This window comes from Corythoichthys intestinalis, chromosome 7 (assembly GCF_030265065.1).
Source record: "Corythoichthys intestinalis isolate RoL2023-P3 chromosome 7, ASM3026506v1, whole genome shotgun sequence".
Lineage (NCBI taxonomy): Eukaryota > Metazoa > Chordata > Actinopteri > Syngnathiformes > Syngnathidae > Corythoichthys > Corythoichthys intestinalis.
In genome coordinates this window covers 2,083,834-2,100,198 of record NC_080401.1, presented here as the reverse complement: position 1 = coordinate 2,100,198, position 16,365 = coordinate 2,083,834, and the positions used below count along the sequence as shown (strand labels likewise).

Sequence of the window (16,365 nt, the reverse complement as noted above, 5' to 3'; positions counted from 1 at the left end):
AAAGTTACTGTTGTTAAAAAGCTCGTAGTGAGATCTCGGGATCGAGCTGACGGTCTGAGCCACAGTCTGTCCCATCCCCTGCCTCTCGGCCGCCCCCGGGAGTTGAGCCTTCCATCATTAAAGTAGAACGCACCTAGTCTCGATATATGTCCATCAACGTACAAGTCAAGTTGTCTTCCCTTGCCTAACAGCATTTTCCAGATGTAAAAAAACTAACAAAAACCTTGTAACACTTGCATTTAGCGTTGTCATAATTGTGCCCATGTAACCAGGCCCGGAGTGACTAATCGGGAGCTTCTGGACGATTCCCGATGGGCTGGCCTGGGTTATACAGTGCCTTGCAAAAGTATTCGGCCCCCTTGAACCCTGCAACCTTTCGCCACATTTCAGGCTTCAAACATAAAGATATAAAATTTCAATTTTTTGTCAAGAATCAACAACAAGTGGGACACAATCGTGAAGTGGAACAAAATTTTTTGGATAATTTAAACTTTTTTAACAAATAAAAAACTGAAAAGTGGGGCGTGCAATATTATTCGGCCCCCTTGCGTTAATACTTTGTAGCGCCACCTTTTGCTCCAATTACAGCTGCAAGTCGCTTGGGGTATGTTTCTATCAGTTTTGCACATCGAGAGACTGACATTCTTGCCCATTCTTCCTTGCAAAACAGCTCCAGCTCAGTGAGGTTGTATTGAGAGTGTTTGTGAACAGCAGTCTTCAGCTCTTTACACAGATTCTCGATTGGATTCAGGTCTGGACTTTGACTTGGCCATTCTAACACCTGGATACGTTTATTTTTGAACCATTCCATTGTAGATTTGGCTTTATGTTTTGGATCATTGTCCTGTTGGAAGATAAATCTCCGTCCCAGTCTCAGGTCTTATGCAGATACCAACAGGTTTTCTTCCAGAATGTTCCTGTATTTGGCTGCATCCATCTTCCTGTCAATTTTAACCATCTTCCCTGTCCCTGCTGAAGAAAAGCAGGCCCAAACCATGATGCTGCCACCACCATGTTTGACAGTGGGGATGGTGTGTTCAGGGTGATGAGCTGTGTTGCTTTTACGCCAAACATATCGTTTTGCATTGTGGCCAAAAAGTTCAATTTTGGTTTCATCTGACCAGAGCACCTTCTTCCACATGTTTGGTGTGTCTCCCAGGTGGCTTGTGGCAAACTTTAAACAACACTTTTTATGGATATCTTTGAGAAATGGCTTTCTTCTTGCCACTCTTCCATAAAGGCCAGATTTGTGCAGTGTACGACTGATTGTTGTCCTATGGACAGACTCTCCCACCTCAGCTGCAGATCTCTGCAGTTCATCCAGAGTGATCATGGGTCTCTTGGCTGCATCTCTGATCAGTTTTCTCCTTGTTTGAGAAGAAAGTTTGGAAGGACGGCCGGGTCTTGGTAGATTTGCAGTGGTCTGATGCTCCTTCCATTTCAATATGATGGCTTGCACAGTGCTCCTTGAGATGTTTAAAGCTTGGGAAATCTTTTTGTTTCCAGAACGGGCTTTAAACTTCTCCACAACAGTATCTCGGACCTGCCTGGTGTGTTCCTTGGTTTTCATAATGCTCTCTGCACTTTAAACAGAACCCTGAGACTATCACAGAGCAGGTGCATTTATACAGAGACTTGATTACACACAGGTGGATTCTATTTATCATCATTGGTCATTTAGGACAACATTGGATCATTCAGAGATCCTCACTGAACTTCTGGAGTGAGTTTGCTGCACTGAAAGTAAAGGGGCCGAATAATATTGCACGCCCCACTTTTCAGTTTTTTATTTGTTAAAAAAGTTTAAATTATCCAATAACTTCACGATTGTGCCCCACTTGTTGTTGATTCTTGACAAAAAAATTAAATTTCATATCTTTATGTTTGAAGCCTGAAATGTGGCGAAAGGTTGCAAGATTCAAGGGGGCCGAATACTTTTGCAAGGCACTGTATATAAAAAAAAATTACACCGTTACAATTTTTTGTTTGGTATTTATTTATGACAGTGTCAGTGAGTATAACTTACATTCTGTTACCGCTGTCCCTGTGGGCCGTCTTAAAAAAAAAAAAAACATATATATACAGTATTTTTTTTTCCAGACGCATCCTCACGTGTGCAGATGAAAAATACAGCATGCAGCTCTACCCCCCAATTGTAGTCTGTATTGAGCCAAATTAGCTTCTATCTCGATGCTCGGATGGATAAAAAGAGCAAGGATGGCGCAGAAAAAATAAGAATTAAAAAGAGAAAAGCACTCGTGAAAGAATCGGCAAAATGCGCAAAAATAGCTAATTTTTTTCATGCAATGACCTCGCTGCCTCAAACTAAAGAGGATTACAACGAAAGTGGTAAGGCCCGATGGTGAATAAAATGCAATTTGCGCCGTGTGATACGACAATATGTAATTGTGGAAACTTTGGCACCTCACAAGGGATATGTAGCAGCAAGCATTTGCCATAATGAACACACCACAGGTGCAAAGCTGGAAGGTAGGATTGCCATGTTGTTCAGCGAGTGGAAAATTACAATTAATATTTTATCAATTACGTGGCGTTTTTAAAGTGGAAATGGAAGATGGATAATAGTATCATTAGAAGTTGTTACAATGTGCAATACTTATTCTTTATTTTTCGTATTGTTATGTTGCTATGTTTGTTTTATCTGTAAGCACTCATTTTGTTGATATTTGATGTTGCAGAAAAGGTCTTATTTATTCATTTTTTTTCAAATGTATCATTTAATATAGTTTTTTTAAAATCCATTTTTAAATTTGTTCAAAATGATGTTGTGTTGCACTTGTTAAATAAAGCCAACTTGTTAAACAACCATTACCTGCACTGAATTGGAATACACAGAATTACGGTACACGGCTTTAGAGAACACTGAACTTAACACGGGTATGCATAATGACATCATTTTAAATGAGTGGGCCGGTCTGAGGCATGGAATTCCAGTGCCGAAAATTAGTCCCACTCCGGCCCTGCTTGTAACACTTGCATTTAGCGTTGACATAATTGTGCCATCTAACAGGGGCGCTGCCAGGGATTTTGGGCCCTATGAAAAGATATCAATTTGGGCCCTACCAAAAGTGCCGGGACACACACACACACATTTAGAGTATCAACTACGTAACTTCCCGCATTCTAGTGAATCTTTACACACTAATTTGTGCATTTTCTGCATTAATTTAAGATGGAAATATATTTATGTAAAAATACAGCGTATGGAGCAGACCCGTCTGCAGAAAGAAATTACGGGGGGGAGTGGGGGGGGCATTACATTTTTTGGGGGGGGGCACACTTCGTCAACGTAAATTTAGCCTGAACAGTGGCGTTATTACTCGTACATTACTACATCAGTGCACTGAAATATTTTCTGTCACTGAAGCAACAAGTGGTAGTTCATCGTAAAATCAATAAGACAAACAAAAACATACCTGTCAACCCGAGGCCGTTGGCAATCTTACAAATAGTGACGTATGCCCTTACAAATAGGTGACTAATCTTACAATGTTATATATAGCGTGCAATATGAAACAAAAATAAAACTCAATTTTTAAAATAATATGAATGTATTGGTAACATTGTAACATATAACCTGGTGCAATCAAAGAACAATCAATATCTTCAGCGACATCATGATTACTAAAATTTAACAGTGACTTTTGTTATAATTGTATGTAGCACTTTTGGCAATTTCTATCATGTCTTGATGGCTGAAATTCATGGCACTTCAGCTCGCAATTCAGTTTGACTTGAAGGTAGTTTGTTAGTGTGTCCAATTAAAAAGGTCACTTGATAAAATTAACTTACCGATACAATCTTTGAGTCAGGAAATATTTGTTTAGCTAATTCTGAGAAGTGATCAGCAATAGTTGTAGGCAAATTGTGTTCGGCAACAAATTGGCAGAATGAAATCTCCCCTTTCGTCACTTTTCATTCTGCAGACTTCATCTTTATGACCAGTGTTGTTAATCTTACTTTGAAAATTAAATTTCTTCTCTCTTAAAGTAATTGAGTTAGTAACTCAGTTACCTGAAGGTAAGAGTAATTAGTTTCTTGGCAAAGTAACTCGTGTTACCTTTAATGTTTTTTTTTTCCCAATAAAAAAAAAAACATAGTAACCTTTGCTATGTTTGGAAATCGTTTAATGTTGTGAATCAACTGTTAAAGTTGTTAAAATTGCGACCGTTTTTGCATTAGTTCCCTTCTGTCTACTTTCGACATGTTAAAGTTTTAAAACTGTTTAATCATTTAAAGATAGATTCAAGTCAAGATTTTGCCGATTTAGGAGTATTTTGGATGAAAAGTTACTTAAGTTCGCTAGGAAGGTTCACTACAACACAGCCTCTTTGAGAAGTCTACTGCTTCAAAATGGCGGCTATTTATTTACGCTGCCGTCTGTCATTTCGCATGTAGTTCTATAAGCATTTGATATCTAGGCGTAGATTGTAGGCTGTCGGCTACAGTCAGGAAATATTGAAGCCACCTGGCCTAACATGTGCAAGATTTTAGCTTTAGTATTTTTTGAGCACTGGACATGAAAATGCAGGGATAGGAAGAACATACTGCACCTTCACCAGGGCATCAGGGTTACAAAAACACCCGGTCTTTGTGGTGGCATGAGCTTGGTTCCACATCTGCCTTCATGAACATGTTGTCCTCCCCTGTCGCGATGATGGCAAATGGATGTGGTATTTTCAAATGGTCTTTTTTAAGGGATTTTGAAGAGTAATGTTACTCCAGCTCCACTGTGGTTTTGAATGGAGTAATTCTAAAACGGAAGTTGATGGCAGACATAAGGGAGAAAAGCGCATGTACCTCGGAAACTTGTCCATATAAATTTGACGTCCAAAATAATAGAACGACCTCCACGCTTCCAACCCGTTCCCACACTCACTGTCCCATCCGGGTGTGGCTCGATGCGTTCATGAACAACAATGAAACACAACACCCAAAACATTAGCCAAACATACCGAAGCCATACAGTACAGCCCAATCCATTACAATATTATTATTTTTAAATATATATATTTTTTAATGTCACGCAATCTACCAATACTACTCTCGTGTTCAACTGCGGTCGACGCATTGAGCGCCTCTGCTTTATCTCTCATCAGTCTTGAGAGACTGTTTAATGTCACATTTATATACATTATTATATCATCAAGTTATGGTTGAAATTATTTTAAGCCGTTACAACAAATATACTGCAACCAAATTTTAACAAGTGCCTACTCAGAGTGGATTTTTTACAGAATAAAGAATGATTCCAAATATATAGAGCTCCAAAGATTTTTTTTCACTTTTGCCATAGAGCATTCAACTCTATCCCTATCCCTATTTATATTTCGTTTTACCCCTTAGATAAGATTTGCCATTCATTTACCCACAATTATTTTGATGTTACAATTTCATCCCCTCCTTTTAAGTGAGTTCATGGGTTTGTGTGTGTCCGTGAGTCTATGTGTGCATGCATGTCAAACCTTTTATATTGTCTGTTCTGGGGGCCACATTTTATTTTTTAGTTTTGTATTCATTTTACAGTCAAAAGAATATCCAAGGAATGTGCAAGAAAACCGGGCAAGAAAATATGTAGGAAAGGAGGTATGTATTATTATATCCAATAAATAAAGACAGACAAAAGACGAAATAGAATGGCTTTCATCAGCACTGTCATGGTAGAATGAAAAATGTTAGAATCTATTCTGATTTAAAGTACTTTGCACAGTTACTATTGATGGCATATTGGTATTTGCGCATGGTATAAACGGTTCTACACAGATGTTTGACTCGAATGGGAAGTCATGTTGCAATTTGAATTTGATCAAATGTCATGACAATGTGTAGAGACCAACCACTTAATCACGAATCTAGATTCCCTTTGTCATTTTATTTCAACATCTTAATGGCCTTATCCACGCCCACACACTCTCACACGACGTTTGTCAACATAATATGTTTAATTTTATCTGACTGCTTTCATCTCATTTAGTGCTGTAAATTTACACCAGCTGTTGTTTATACAAAATCTTTAAAGGGGGAGTCACATGCAAATGTCACTTTTATGAGCTTTTAATCATGCTGTATGGTCATTCACTGGTTAGAAACACAGTTGGAGTGGTTTTCTGAACTATTCACCTGTGTTTGAGAAGTTGTCAAGTATCTCATGTCTGCTGGTGGGGGCTGCTAAAGCGCTCAGTGGTACCTAACTCCGACTCATTCCTGTACCTCCTCCTCTGCTCTGACGTGTGCCGCAATGCACCCCGCCTTCCCTCCGAATGAAGACAAGTTTGCATGTAATGCTACAACTTAGCTAACACTTGGTGGTTGGACAAACTACAAGTGTGAGGAAAAAAAACGCTCACAGCAGCTTTTTTAATCAACTAATTTCTATATTCAGAAAACAAATTTTTGATGCAAAATAGTTTTCTTTCTTCACACTTCCATAGGATGATGGTATCATCAAAAATGGCTCGACTCTGAAACGAAAGTAAACAGGAGAGCTTGAGTACAATGGTGGAGCCAGGAAATTTTCGGTGGGGTGGCCAGGATGGTTACTGTATGTGATCATTGCGGAGTGGTACTCTCACTGGAAAATATAGGGGTATTTAGAGCACCTAAAACACACACCAACGCAATATTTGGAATGCAGGTAATGGTGGAAAAGATTAAATAATATTCAGTGTATCTAACTTTTTTTCTGAATCCTGCAAGTAAAGTAACAAAGATGCTTACACAATGGAAATGTAACCCAATATACCGACAAAGTACAGTGGTAGCTCGACATACGATCGCTTCAACACACGATCTTTTCGACATTCGACGTAAAATTTGACTAGCCATTTGTTTCTACATCTGATGACATGCTTTAAATACGACAATCTATGACAGCACCGCAGGTTCTTTGTTTTCCAGCAAGACGGACGCACAGCAGATTTTCTTGTGAGAGAAATCAACATGGGTTCCAACATTGTTAGTGCATGAGCTGGAAAAAAAGGAAAAAGGTGATGCTCACCGTTGCCATTGACATTAAGATAGATATGATAGAAAAATATCAGCGTGGGGTGCGCATCCGTGATATGGCTTGCCCAACAATACATCTGTAGACGGTCTATGACGGTCTCTCGGCGGTCCTCCTCTGTTCGCCAGACTTTAAAAGTTAAGGTGGCAATTATTATTGGTGGTAACATCGCCAAAAAAATCGCCAGCTTCGTTAGGCTTCTAATCATTTATTCTACCAACTTGCGCAACACAACCTCCCCCACAGCAAGGAAACAAAGTGAAAGCTCACTCTATCAAGTCAGCCACGCTATGCGTTCAGGTACACCACGCAAACACATTCGCCACATTAGCTGTTACATTATTACAGGTATAATTATTACTATTATTTAATTATTATTCAGATTTCTATTCATAATTTATTTGTTTTGCTCTTGTCGATATTTGCAATCGTAACATCAGTATGAGAGGACTGGGGCGATGTTCAACTCAGCATGTCGTGATTACGATGGTGTACCAGTACTACATAGATATGATTAGGAAAAACTGTTTTTTTGTTTTTTTTAAATCTATTTATTTTTATTATAGCCTGAACAAGGTACACACAATTTTTTAATTTTTACTATAGCCTGAACAAGGTACACACAATTTTAAATAATGGCCAGCAAAATGGACCATGAAAAGTCAACTCAAGTACCGGTATGTTACAAATGACACTACAAACTATATACAATTCGCTCAAAAGTGCATAAAAAAGAACATACAAAAGTGAATTACTTCTGCGAGAAATTGAAGCAACTTGAAGTTAGTTTAATTTCACAGCAGCAGTATTTTGCAAGAGCCCGAGAGTCGAAAGAGAACGCCACAAAGGCTAGTTGCGAGATTGTTGAAATTATTAATTTAAAAAAAATTATAAAGTAAATGTGATACACAGAATGGCTTGCTAAAATTTGCATATATATATTGGTCTACGTAAAGGACATCAGCCAAGGTCAGCCCCCCACATTTTTACCACACCCAATCTGGCCCCCTTTGCAAAAATTTTGGACACCCCTGGCTCTATCTTCATCGATGGTGGAACCCACACTGAAGTAAACACTGACTATATTTGGGAGGCCAAAATGCCTTCATGCAAAGCACTATGCAGAGTCTTGGGTCTGAAGGTATTCAAGCCATGAGTGTTTATGGTACCACGAGGCTTGAAAGTTTCTCCTCCTGTCACTCTGGAGTGTTCTAGCATAGAGCTTCAGATATGGCTGGAACGGTCCATCAGCTGTTGATTTAGATATGTCTATTTAAAACAAGAAAAAAAGGGAACTTCAATTATTTTATTTCAGACCATATTATTAATCAAGATCACACAATTAGTGTACTATTGTCCCATTCTACATCTAATGATCATCTAAAGATGATACAGGCCCTTCATTCTGCTTAAAAAAGTAATAGACTTTTGACCATTCATCTCAACTCAACTAAGACAGACTGAGGTGTTTATATCAGTGACTCAAGACCTATTCATGAATTATCAGGCTACCAGGTTAACATAGCTACTGCATCATATCTGGCTTAAGTACAATTCCAAGCGACCAATGTGTAGGTGTTAGTATACCTGGAGGTCTTATTGGTCCACCGGGCAGTAGGGGCTCTTCTTCTTCATTCTCAGAGTCTGCCAACTGATTAGGTCTTTCAGTAAACATCTAAAAGTAGAAGTGTCAGACATTAAGGTGTTTGAATATTTTTCCAAAAGGTTTTATAACAGTTTCTGCAGGATTTGCTTAATAGACAGAATACAAGAGGGAACTTTGTCGACTGTCTTTCTCTTTATCTTTTTTTTAACCTGTCCTGTTCAGCTGCTTGACACGAAGAATGGAGATCTGAGTGTCCGACTGGTCTGAACAGTTTTAATGCATCACATGGGAGTATGACATACTTCCATTGTGATCATTCAATGTACCTCGTTTATTAGGACAAAGCAGCAAACAGGAAGGGGATATGGGGGAACAGAAGAATAGAGGGAGAGAGAGACAGAATAAGCACAAACAACAACAAGAAATATATTGAACGCCTACACTAACTAACTATGAATATGTTGGTGCTATCGTTTGCTAGTTGTATTTCCGGTTGACACCATGTGGGGGGCTTGATAGCCAAGGAAAGAGGGGACGCTGGGGGTCTGAGAGATAAGTGATTGGGAGGGGTGGAGTGCTCTCAAATCAGCCATATGCTCTAGAACCCAGTATTTGTGTGAATCCCTTGTGAGTGTGAGTATGTTGGCATCCTATTCTATGCTGTCTCATCGCTAATCGTGACACCGAGGTTTTCTACTTGAGTATGTCTAACATCACCATGTCATGCGCAAATCCCATCTAACATGTGATAGTCCCGCAGATGAGTGGAGATGCTGCGTGGGTGCTGCCCCAGGGCCAAGGCCCTTCCCAGCCAACATTTTTCCCTGACATAACACACTAATGCTAAATGCAGAACATTAATACAATTAAAAAAATTGACAGCCCAACGATGTTGCAATGACAATTGACAATGTTGGGCTGTCAATTTTAATAACTGTGAATAATAAATATGTCATTTTGATATGTTGTCATGAGTTACCCTAACCCATATCAAACTGATGTCACACAAGCGTGTGAGGGTTATTTTTGGACCAACGTTTTTGTTTCCACAATTAGAAAATAACACAATTAGGGACCTTAACAATTTTTTTAATTCAGAAAAAAACAATGTTAAAAAAAAAAAAAAAACATTTAAAACTAACTGGCGGTGTTAAAAAAGCTGGTTAAAAGATTACTAAAACGTTTCAAAACAATTCGTTAAAATAGAACAAAACAGTGCTTGATGATTATCGATAAAGCATTTTGGCCAGACAGAGGAAGGCGGTAATCATGCGGTGTCTCTCCTCGCAACCCGTGGCGTCCCTTGCGGCTGCTTCTCTTCCACCTCTTGATTGTGGCTGCGTCCTAGGGGGGAAGAACACCTTTAGCCACATGATTGCCACAATACCGGTACGGACTACTTTTACTTAGCTTGGTAGAGGTGTTGATCAAGTATTTTCACATCCTCGTGCTGCTCTGCCGCCTCCTCCGCCCGATTGCCTCCAAGTCGCTCCGATGATTGCTTGCTTTGCCTTGCGTGCGTGTTCACGTATCTACTGGCCAGGTACGCAGGACCCCCACGCTCGCACTTGCGTGTACTTCTCCTTATACAGGGGCACTAGCTAATCGCGAGTCATGGGGGGTGTGGTCCTTTAAGTTCCTGTGTTTGTGTTGTGTTCCAATTATTAAGTCCAATCAATAAAACCCATGCAACAACAAAACATCTGTAAAAAATAACAGCAAACACAATAAAAGGCTAAATTAGGCACAGCAAACAAAATCAAACTGGCAACCTCATCAAAGCAGGAAGTGTCACTTGGACACTGACATATTTATTATGTTTGCTTAAACTTATTTAGGGGAGTTATCTAACAATAAAACATGAATAGACAAAGATGCTAGTCAATTTCCCTATTATTAAAATGATTCGATACATTCGTTTTTATATTTATTTTAATGTTTGTTTACATTCGATTTGACTCATGTTATGATACATCTTTTCCCTCACGTAGCTCACTTAAAAATTAGGATAACACCGACGCTAAGAAGTTAGAAAATGCTTATACTTTTTGCAGTCTTTTCCTGCTAATTAGCTTAATAGCATCAAAACGCGAATCTCCCCACTGATATTATAGATTACCCGCAAATATCTGTTGTCACACATCCAGTCAGCACTCAGTGGTGGATGGGACTAACATCATCCATAGATTCAGAGAATGAAGGCCAGAAAACCATATAGATGGACATGATCTTCGGGCCCTTAATTCATTTCCTGCCATTAAGTGACAGACATCCAATCCATATGAACTGGGTGGCTCATATTTCAGTACAATTGATAGCGATTGATGTCCTATGCATTTGGACTCGGACGACCTGCAGAGATCGTTTGATTACTGCTAGCCCCCCAGGCCAATTGTATAGAACCTCGATCGCACTCAAACGCAACCAACAAGTAAACCGACACTGCACCACAAACAGAAAGATTAGTGTAAAGAAAGCAACACAATGGGCACAGCAATATTTGCAGAAACCACTGTCGATGAACACAACCCACCGCCATCCGCCAATGCCGTCTTAAACTCTACAGTGCAAAGAAGAAGCCATTTCTAAATAGGATCCAGAAGTGCAGCAAGGACACCCAAAGTTGTTATCACCGCTCAGTTCAGAAGCCTGCCTCTGTGATGGCATGGGTTTGCATGAGTGCATGTGGGATGGATAGCTTGCACATCTGGAAAGGTACCATCAATGCAGAAAGGTATATTTAAAAGGTGCTTAAGGGAAGAGAGACAGGAGCCTTGCATTGACTACTTTCTGCTATTAGGGTCAAGCAAGTCGAGTGAAGCGCAACAACTGGATGAAAACCATAGCTTGCAGTGCGTCAACACTACTGTAATGGATGAATGCAACTCAAGCACAGAACTGATGGTGGAACATACATCAGAGGTTGAAGCTAACCAGGCTTCAAGAACTGCAGTCTAGAGAGGCTTCCTGGGCACAAACTGCGTGGAAAGTGGCATGCCACTACTGAGGCCTCTGTGGTGGAAAAGGAGGGCTTAAGCACTCTCCGAGCTGACATTATCTGTATAAATCCGTCTAGCATCCCTCCACAGAGCAGGGAATTTACAGAAGCGGATAAGGAAGAAAGGGCAGCTCACTTTTTACTGCTTATTTTTCTCTGCACTCAATTGTGATGTCAGTAACCCACCAATGAGAGCGTCGCGTTGCTGCATCAAACTCACCAATAGGAGGGTCGCGCTGACGCATCATTGCAGGCTTCCTGGTGATGCGACAATACTTTTAGGAAGAATGTAATTTCCTCTGGTCATTTTAAAATATATTATATTGTTTCGAGATACACAAGCACTATGCATCCCATGCAGATGACCTTCGTATATACATCTTGTTTTGTGTACATTTCAATAAAATATAGTTAAAATTAGATGCATAATACTTTTATAAACATTATTCACTTTGAAAGACCGAATATTGCTGCCATTCTATTTTCTATTTGGAGCGTGCTAAACGGCAGGGCTCGATCCGGCTTCAGGTTGACAGCCCAGCATATAGACCTCGTCCATAATTTTAGTTTTGACAGATCGCAGAGGCTGGACTCAGGCAGATCCGGATTGGAGCTGAGCGGATTATGTGGACCACCTCGTATTGACTAGACGAACGTATTCATTGCGTCATCCGGGACGGAGCTGTGCACAGCGCAGCTGACCCAGTGGGATTCCGGGTTTAATCTCTCTAGGTGAGGGTCCTCTCATGCCCTGGACCTTGGGGTATGCTGCGGTCCCGATCGAATGGGAGGCTGGAGCAGTGGCTGAGTTGGGTATGGGTGGGTGGTAGGAGTGGGTGGTTGCACATCCTTCCGTCCTATTCCCAAAGGATGGTAGGTGGCAACACGGATGGGCTAGGGGAAACAATCCTTGGTTCTGGGACGCTGATGGTTTTCCATTCGCTAGGACATTGGGTAGAGGGACCCACTGCCCCCTTGAGTTGGCGGAGGCGTCTCCATGCTACCCAATGGCTCCTGCAAATTTTTATTTTCTACATGAGTAACACACGCTTCAGTGGGTATATGCATGACGAGGAGCAACCAGACACGTTCAGGTAGATAACATTGTTGGTTCCAGGGTTTGAGCTGAAGAGAAGGGCGTTGATTTCTTCATTATAATAGGAGATAATGAATTGTTTGATCGATACTTGCATCCCTCATTACACATTATTAACACTGCTTGCACAGTACCTTACCCTTTAGCTTTCAATATGACCTGTCCCCTCTTCCACTTGTCCTTCGGTTGTTTGGTATCATGGTGTCCTCTGGTAGGTATAGTCGTATCGCAATAACAACCCTACTTACATTAGGTAGGATGTCAGATCTTTTGTTTCACTTCTGTTCTTTCTTTCCGTCTGTTCCCCCAAACCCCCTTTTTTGTCCAGCTGCATTCTCTGCATAACAAAAATCAAAACAGAGTGGTACCTCTACTTACGACATTAATTGGTTCTGAAAGTAGTTTCATAACCCGAAAAATTCGTGAATAGAGACGCGTTTTACATGTCAATGCCATAATCTGTTCCAAGGACTACTGACACGCCACATTAAATTTTATAATTGGAGTAAAACCGAAACAAAAGAACAGCCAAAAACCTTTGAATAATTCCATATACAGGACAGTATACTGAGACAGTCCTGTACCTAACCTAACTGTTAATACATGTAATGAAGTAGATAACAGAACAAAATGCAAAGAAAAAAATACATCTTCCCAATAGAGTGAGGCAATGTCCTCTTTCACGAGATTGATGGTGCCTATCGCCTGTCTCACGCTTCGTGACACAAAAATGCGAGGAGACCTATGCTCTAATGTTCTACTAATGTAATAACCTGTCTGTCGGCTTCAAAAAACTTTGTATGAGACAAAAACACGAGGAGCCTTGTGCTCATTTAGCTCAAACGTCGACCCGCAACAATAACACTGTCGCGCCTGTGCACGTCACCATACTGCAACACCCAAATTGAAACGTCATCAACAATAGGTCAATAGGAGAGTGGAATTCCATTACTAAACATGATAGGAAATATGACCAATAGGATCTTATGGCACGTTATTTGAAAGCATGAAGTACATATATATCTTTTAACGTATTATATAGTATTTTTGCCTCTCGTAACCTGAAATTCTTTCTAAACAAGAGGCAATGTTTTCTCGCTTAAACATATAACCTGAAAATAATGTTTATAGAGACGTTCGTAAGTAGAGATACCTATGTAAATAAAAAGCCACGATCACAGCCATAGTGATGATAATGATGAAAGATTCATAATGGCATATTATGCATTCCATTTGAGCTGGACAAATTGAAAACAAAAAAAAAACACTAAAACCAACTCAAAGGAGATAGGTTGCACTACGTAAGGCAAAAGGGTGGTCACTAGCTGGTTTTCAGACTCTGCAGACTTTAATTCCGTGGTTTCTGACTCAGACTTTAGTTGTTTGTTGTTAATTTAATTTAGTTGTGGCCAGCCTAAGGTATACCTTTGCAAAAATCTGCTATCTAATCAGCATTGTGATAACGCTCACTAATACAGATCTGGAGAGATGTGGATATACGATGTTTGAAGGTGTTTATAGAATATGTAGAAGTGTCCAGCTCCTAAAAAACATGGGACCAAAAACATGTACCATTTATTTTTTTACCCGGCGTACATACAGTACACAGACATCGCATAACTGTTGTTCAGTATTTCACACTCTCAATTTATATAAATTGTTTAGAGTGAGACATATATTTGTGTACAGTTCTTCTTTGAGGATTTTTTTTCAGCAGTGGGACAGAACTAAATTTAAATGAATACATTTGATTTTTTTTTTTTTTTTTTTTTAATTTTATGAATAAAAGTATAATTCACATCGTAACAAGTGTAGGCTGTTCGCCCAAAAGCTATGGTAATAAGTAGAGATTTAGCACTCGAGTGCTTTGAGCACAGTCATGCCTACAGAGTCTGAGACCTGAATGCCTGGGCTTATTTTTCCCTATGTCGAAACCTTAATAAAAAAAAAGAAAATGCTAACTATATTTAATAATTCAAATTTAGTGGGTTTGTTAACACAATTTTCTTTCACCCAAGCATTTCATTTATTGATGGTGACTTCCTGAAAAATCCTCAGTTAAAGTGGCTGAATCGACAGATTCCTCTTTATTCCTCCTGCCAAGGTGCTTGATTATAAAAACTAATTTTTAATATATTGTACAGTCTACAAGGACGCCAACTTGGCGATGATAATGCACACTCAGCAGGAAAACAGTACATTATTTTCAATGAATTGTACCCACCTGGACTGTATGTAAAAAAAAAAAAAAAGGTTGCCCAAGAGTTTAAGATGACACTCGCCATGCTAAATACTAATGCTAAAGAGAAAAATAATGCTATGCTAACGCGCTGAGCCACCTAGCCCATCATCATTGCGTTCGCATGGCGTCACCACCCCCTTGCCCCCCCCCCCCTTTCGCTCTGCACTTTCCAGGGGTGGCAAGCAGGGAGTAACCTGTGCGACAAAATCAGACAACTTGCACTTCATTCAACCTAATTGTAGTTACGCGCACCTTCACATCCTCAGTAACGGTAACGTCGTTGAAAAGATGGAAAAAGTAATTAATTAGATTATTCACAACTGAAAAAAAAAACCTTAGTCAAGACAAACAGCCTTTCCATCAGATCTCCACCAGAGATCTCCTTATTTCATTATATTCAACTAATCTGGTTCAACTGCTGTTTCTCAGTTTGGACCACATTCGTCCTTTGTCTTTCATTTTCCTCATCAACTCTTCAAAGCTGCCCGCCAACCAGGGCCGGAGTGGGATTCATTTTCAGCCCGGGAATTTCATGTCTCAGACCGGCCCACTTTATATCACTTAAAATAGGGATGTCCCAGTTGCATATTTTAGCACCGAGTCCGAGTCACCTGATTTTTTAGAATTTGCCGATAAAGAGTCCTAATCCAATACCAAAAAAAAAGTGTTAGAGTAAACATGTTAGAGTACTTTATTTCCTCTCCCTCTTTTTCTGCGAGTGTTGCGGAGGATAAAATATGTATATTTTTGTTTCTTTTGGAAATGCCATTGTATGTCTGTATTATTTTGTGACATTTTAGCTTAAAAAACATAAACATGTGTAAGTGTACTGTCCAAAACAGTGCGTTTCCTTGTGTATTGCCTGACAGCTAACTCACACTGAATGCCCTCCAATAAAACACAAGTCTTTGTCTTTTCTTGTTTTTATATGAAGTAATTCGTTTAAGTTTGTGAAACTAACAAGGAAACAGGCATGCATTCAACACAACTGCACAATACACACCGGTATACAAATACCATGTAGACGCCACACTTCACTTGAGCTACTAGCTACGTAAAAGTAAGTTCACCCTTGCTCATTTGCCCTAGGCACTTGCTATGACGTCACACGGAGGCCACTTGGAGGGTAGATGGAAAATGGGCGGAGGGAGTGAAAGATGTGAATGAAACACACTTGCCCTCGTTCACTCACAGGCCAGACAATCATGGTTTAACCATATGTTGTTGAAGTGGCGCTATACTGCCTATTCCAAATCACACAAAATGTACCGAGACTTATGTCAATAAGACGGAGACGTAATCCGCGCTTGATGGCAATACGTCGGTACTTGGGAATGATCAGAATTATTAGTTTTGTATCAAATTTTATTTGGGCAATTCATTATTTATTTTTTTATGT

General features: G+C 39.8%; 1 protein-coding gene across 6 annotated transcripts in view; it reads left to right on the top strand.

Annotated features, from left to right (window-relative positions):
* Window positions 1-16,365, top strand: part of nlgn1 (neuroligin 1) — a 222,747-nt gene that overhangs the window by 67,920 nt on the left and 138,462 nt on the right. For 4 of the 6 annotated variants that reach the window (XM_057841073.1, XM_057841071.1, XM_057841070.1 and 1 more), the window contains one exon: window positions 5,548-5,607. The exons of the other annotated variants lie outside the window; for them this stretch is intronic. In XM_057841073.1, coding sequence (XP_057697056.1) covers window positions 5,548-5,607 — 60 coding nt within the window. The remainder of the gene's footprint in view (window positions 1-5,547; window positions 5,608-16,365) is intronic. 6 annotated transcript variants of the gene reach the window in all.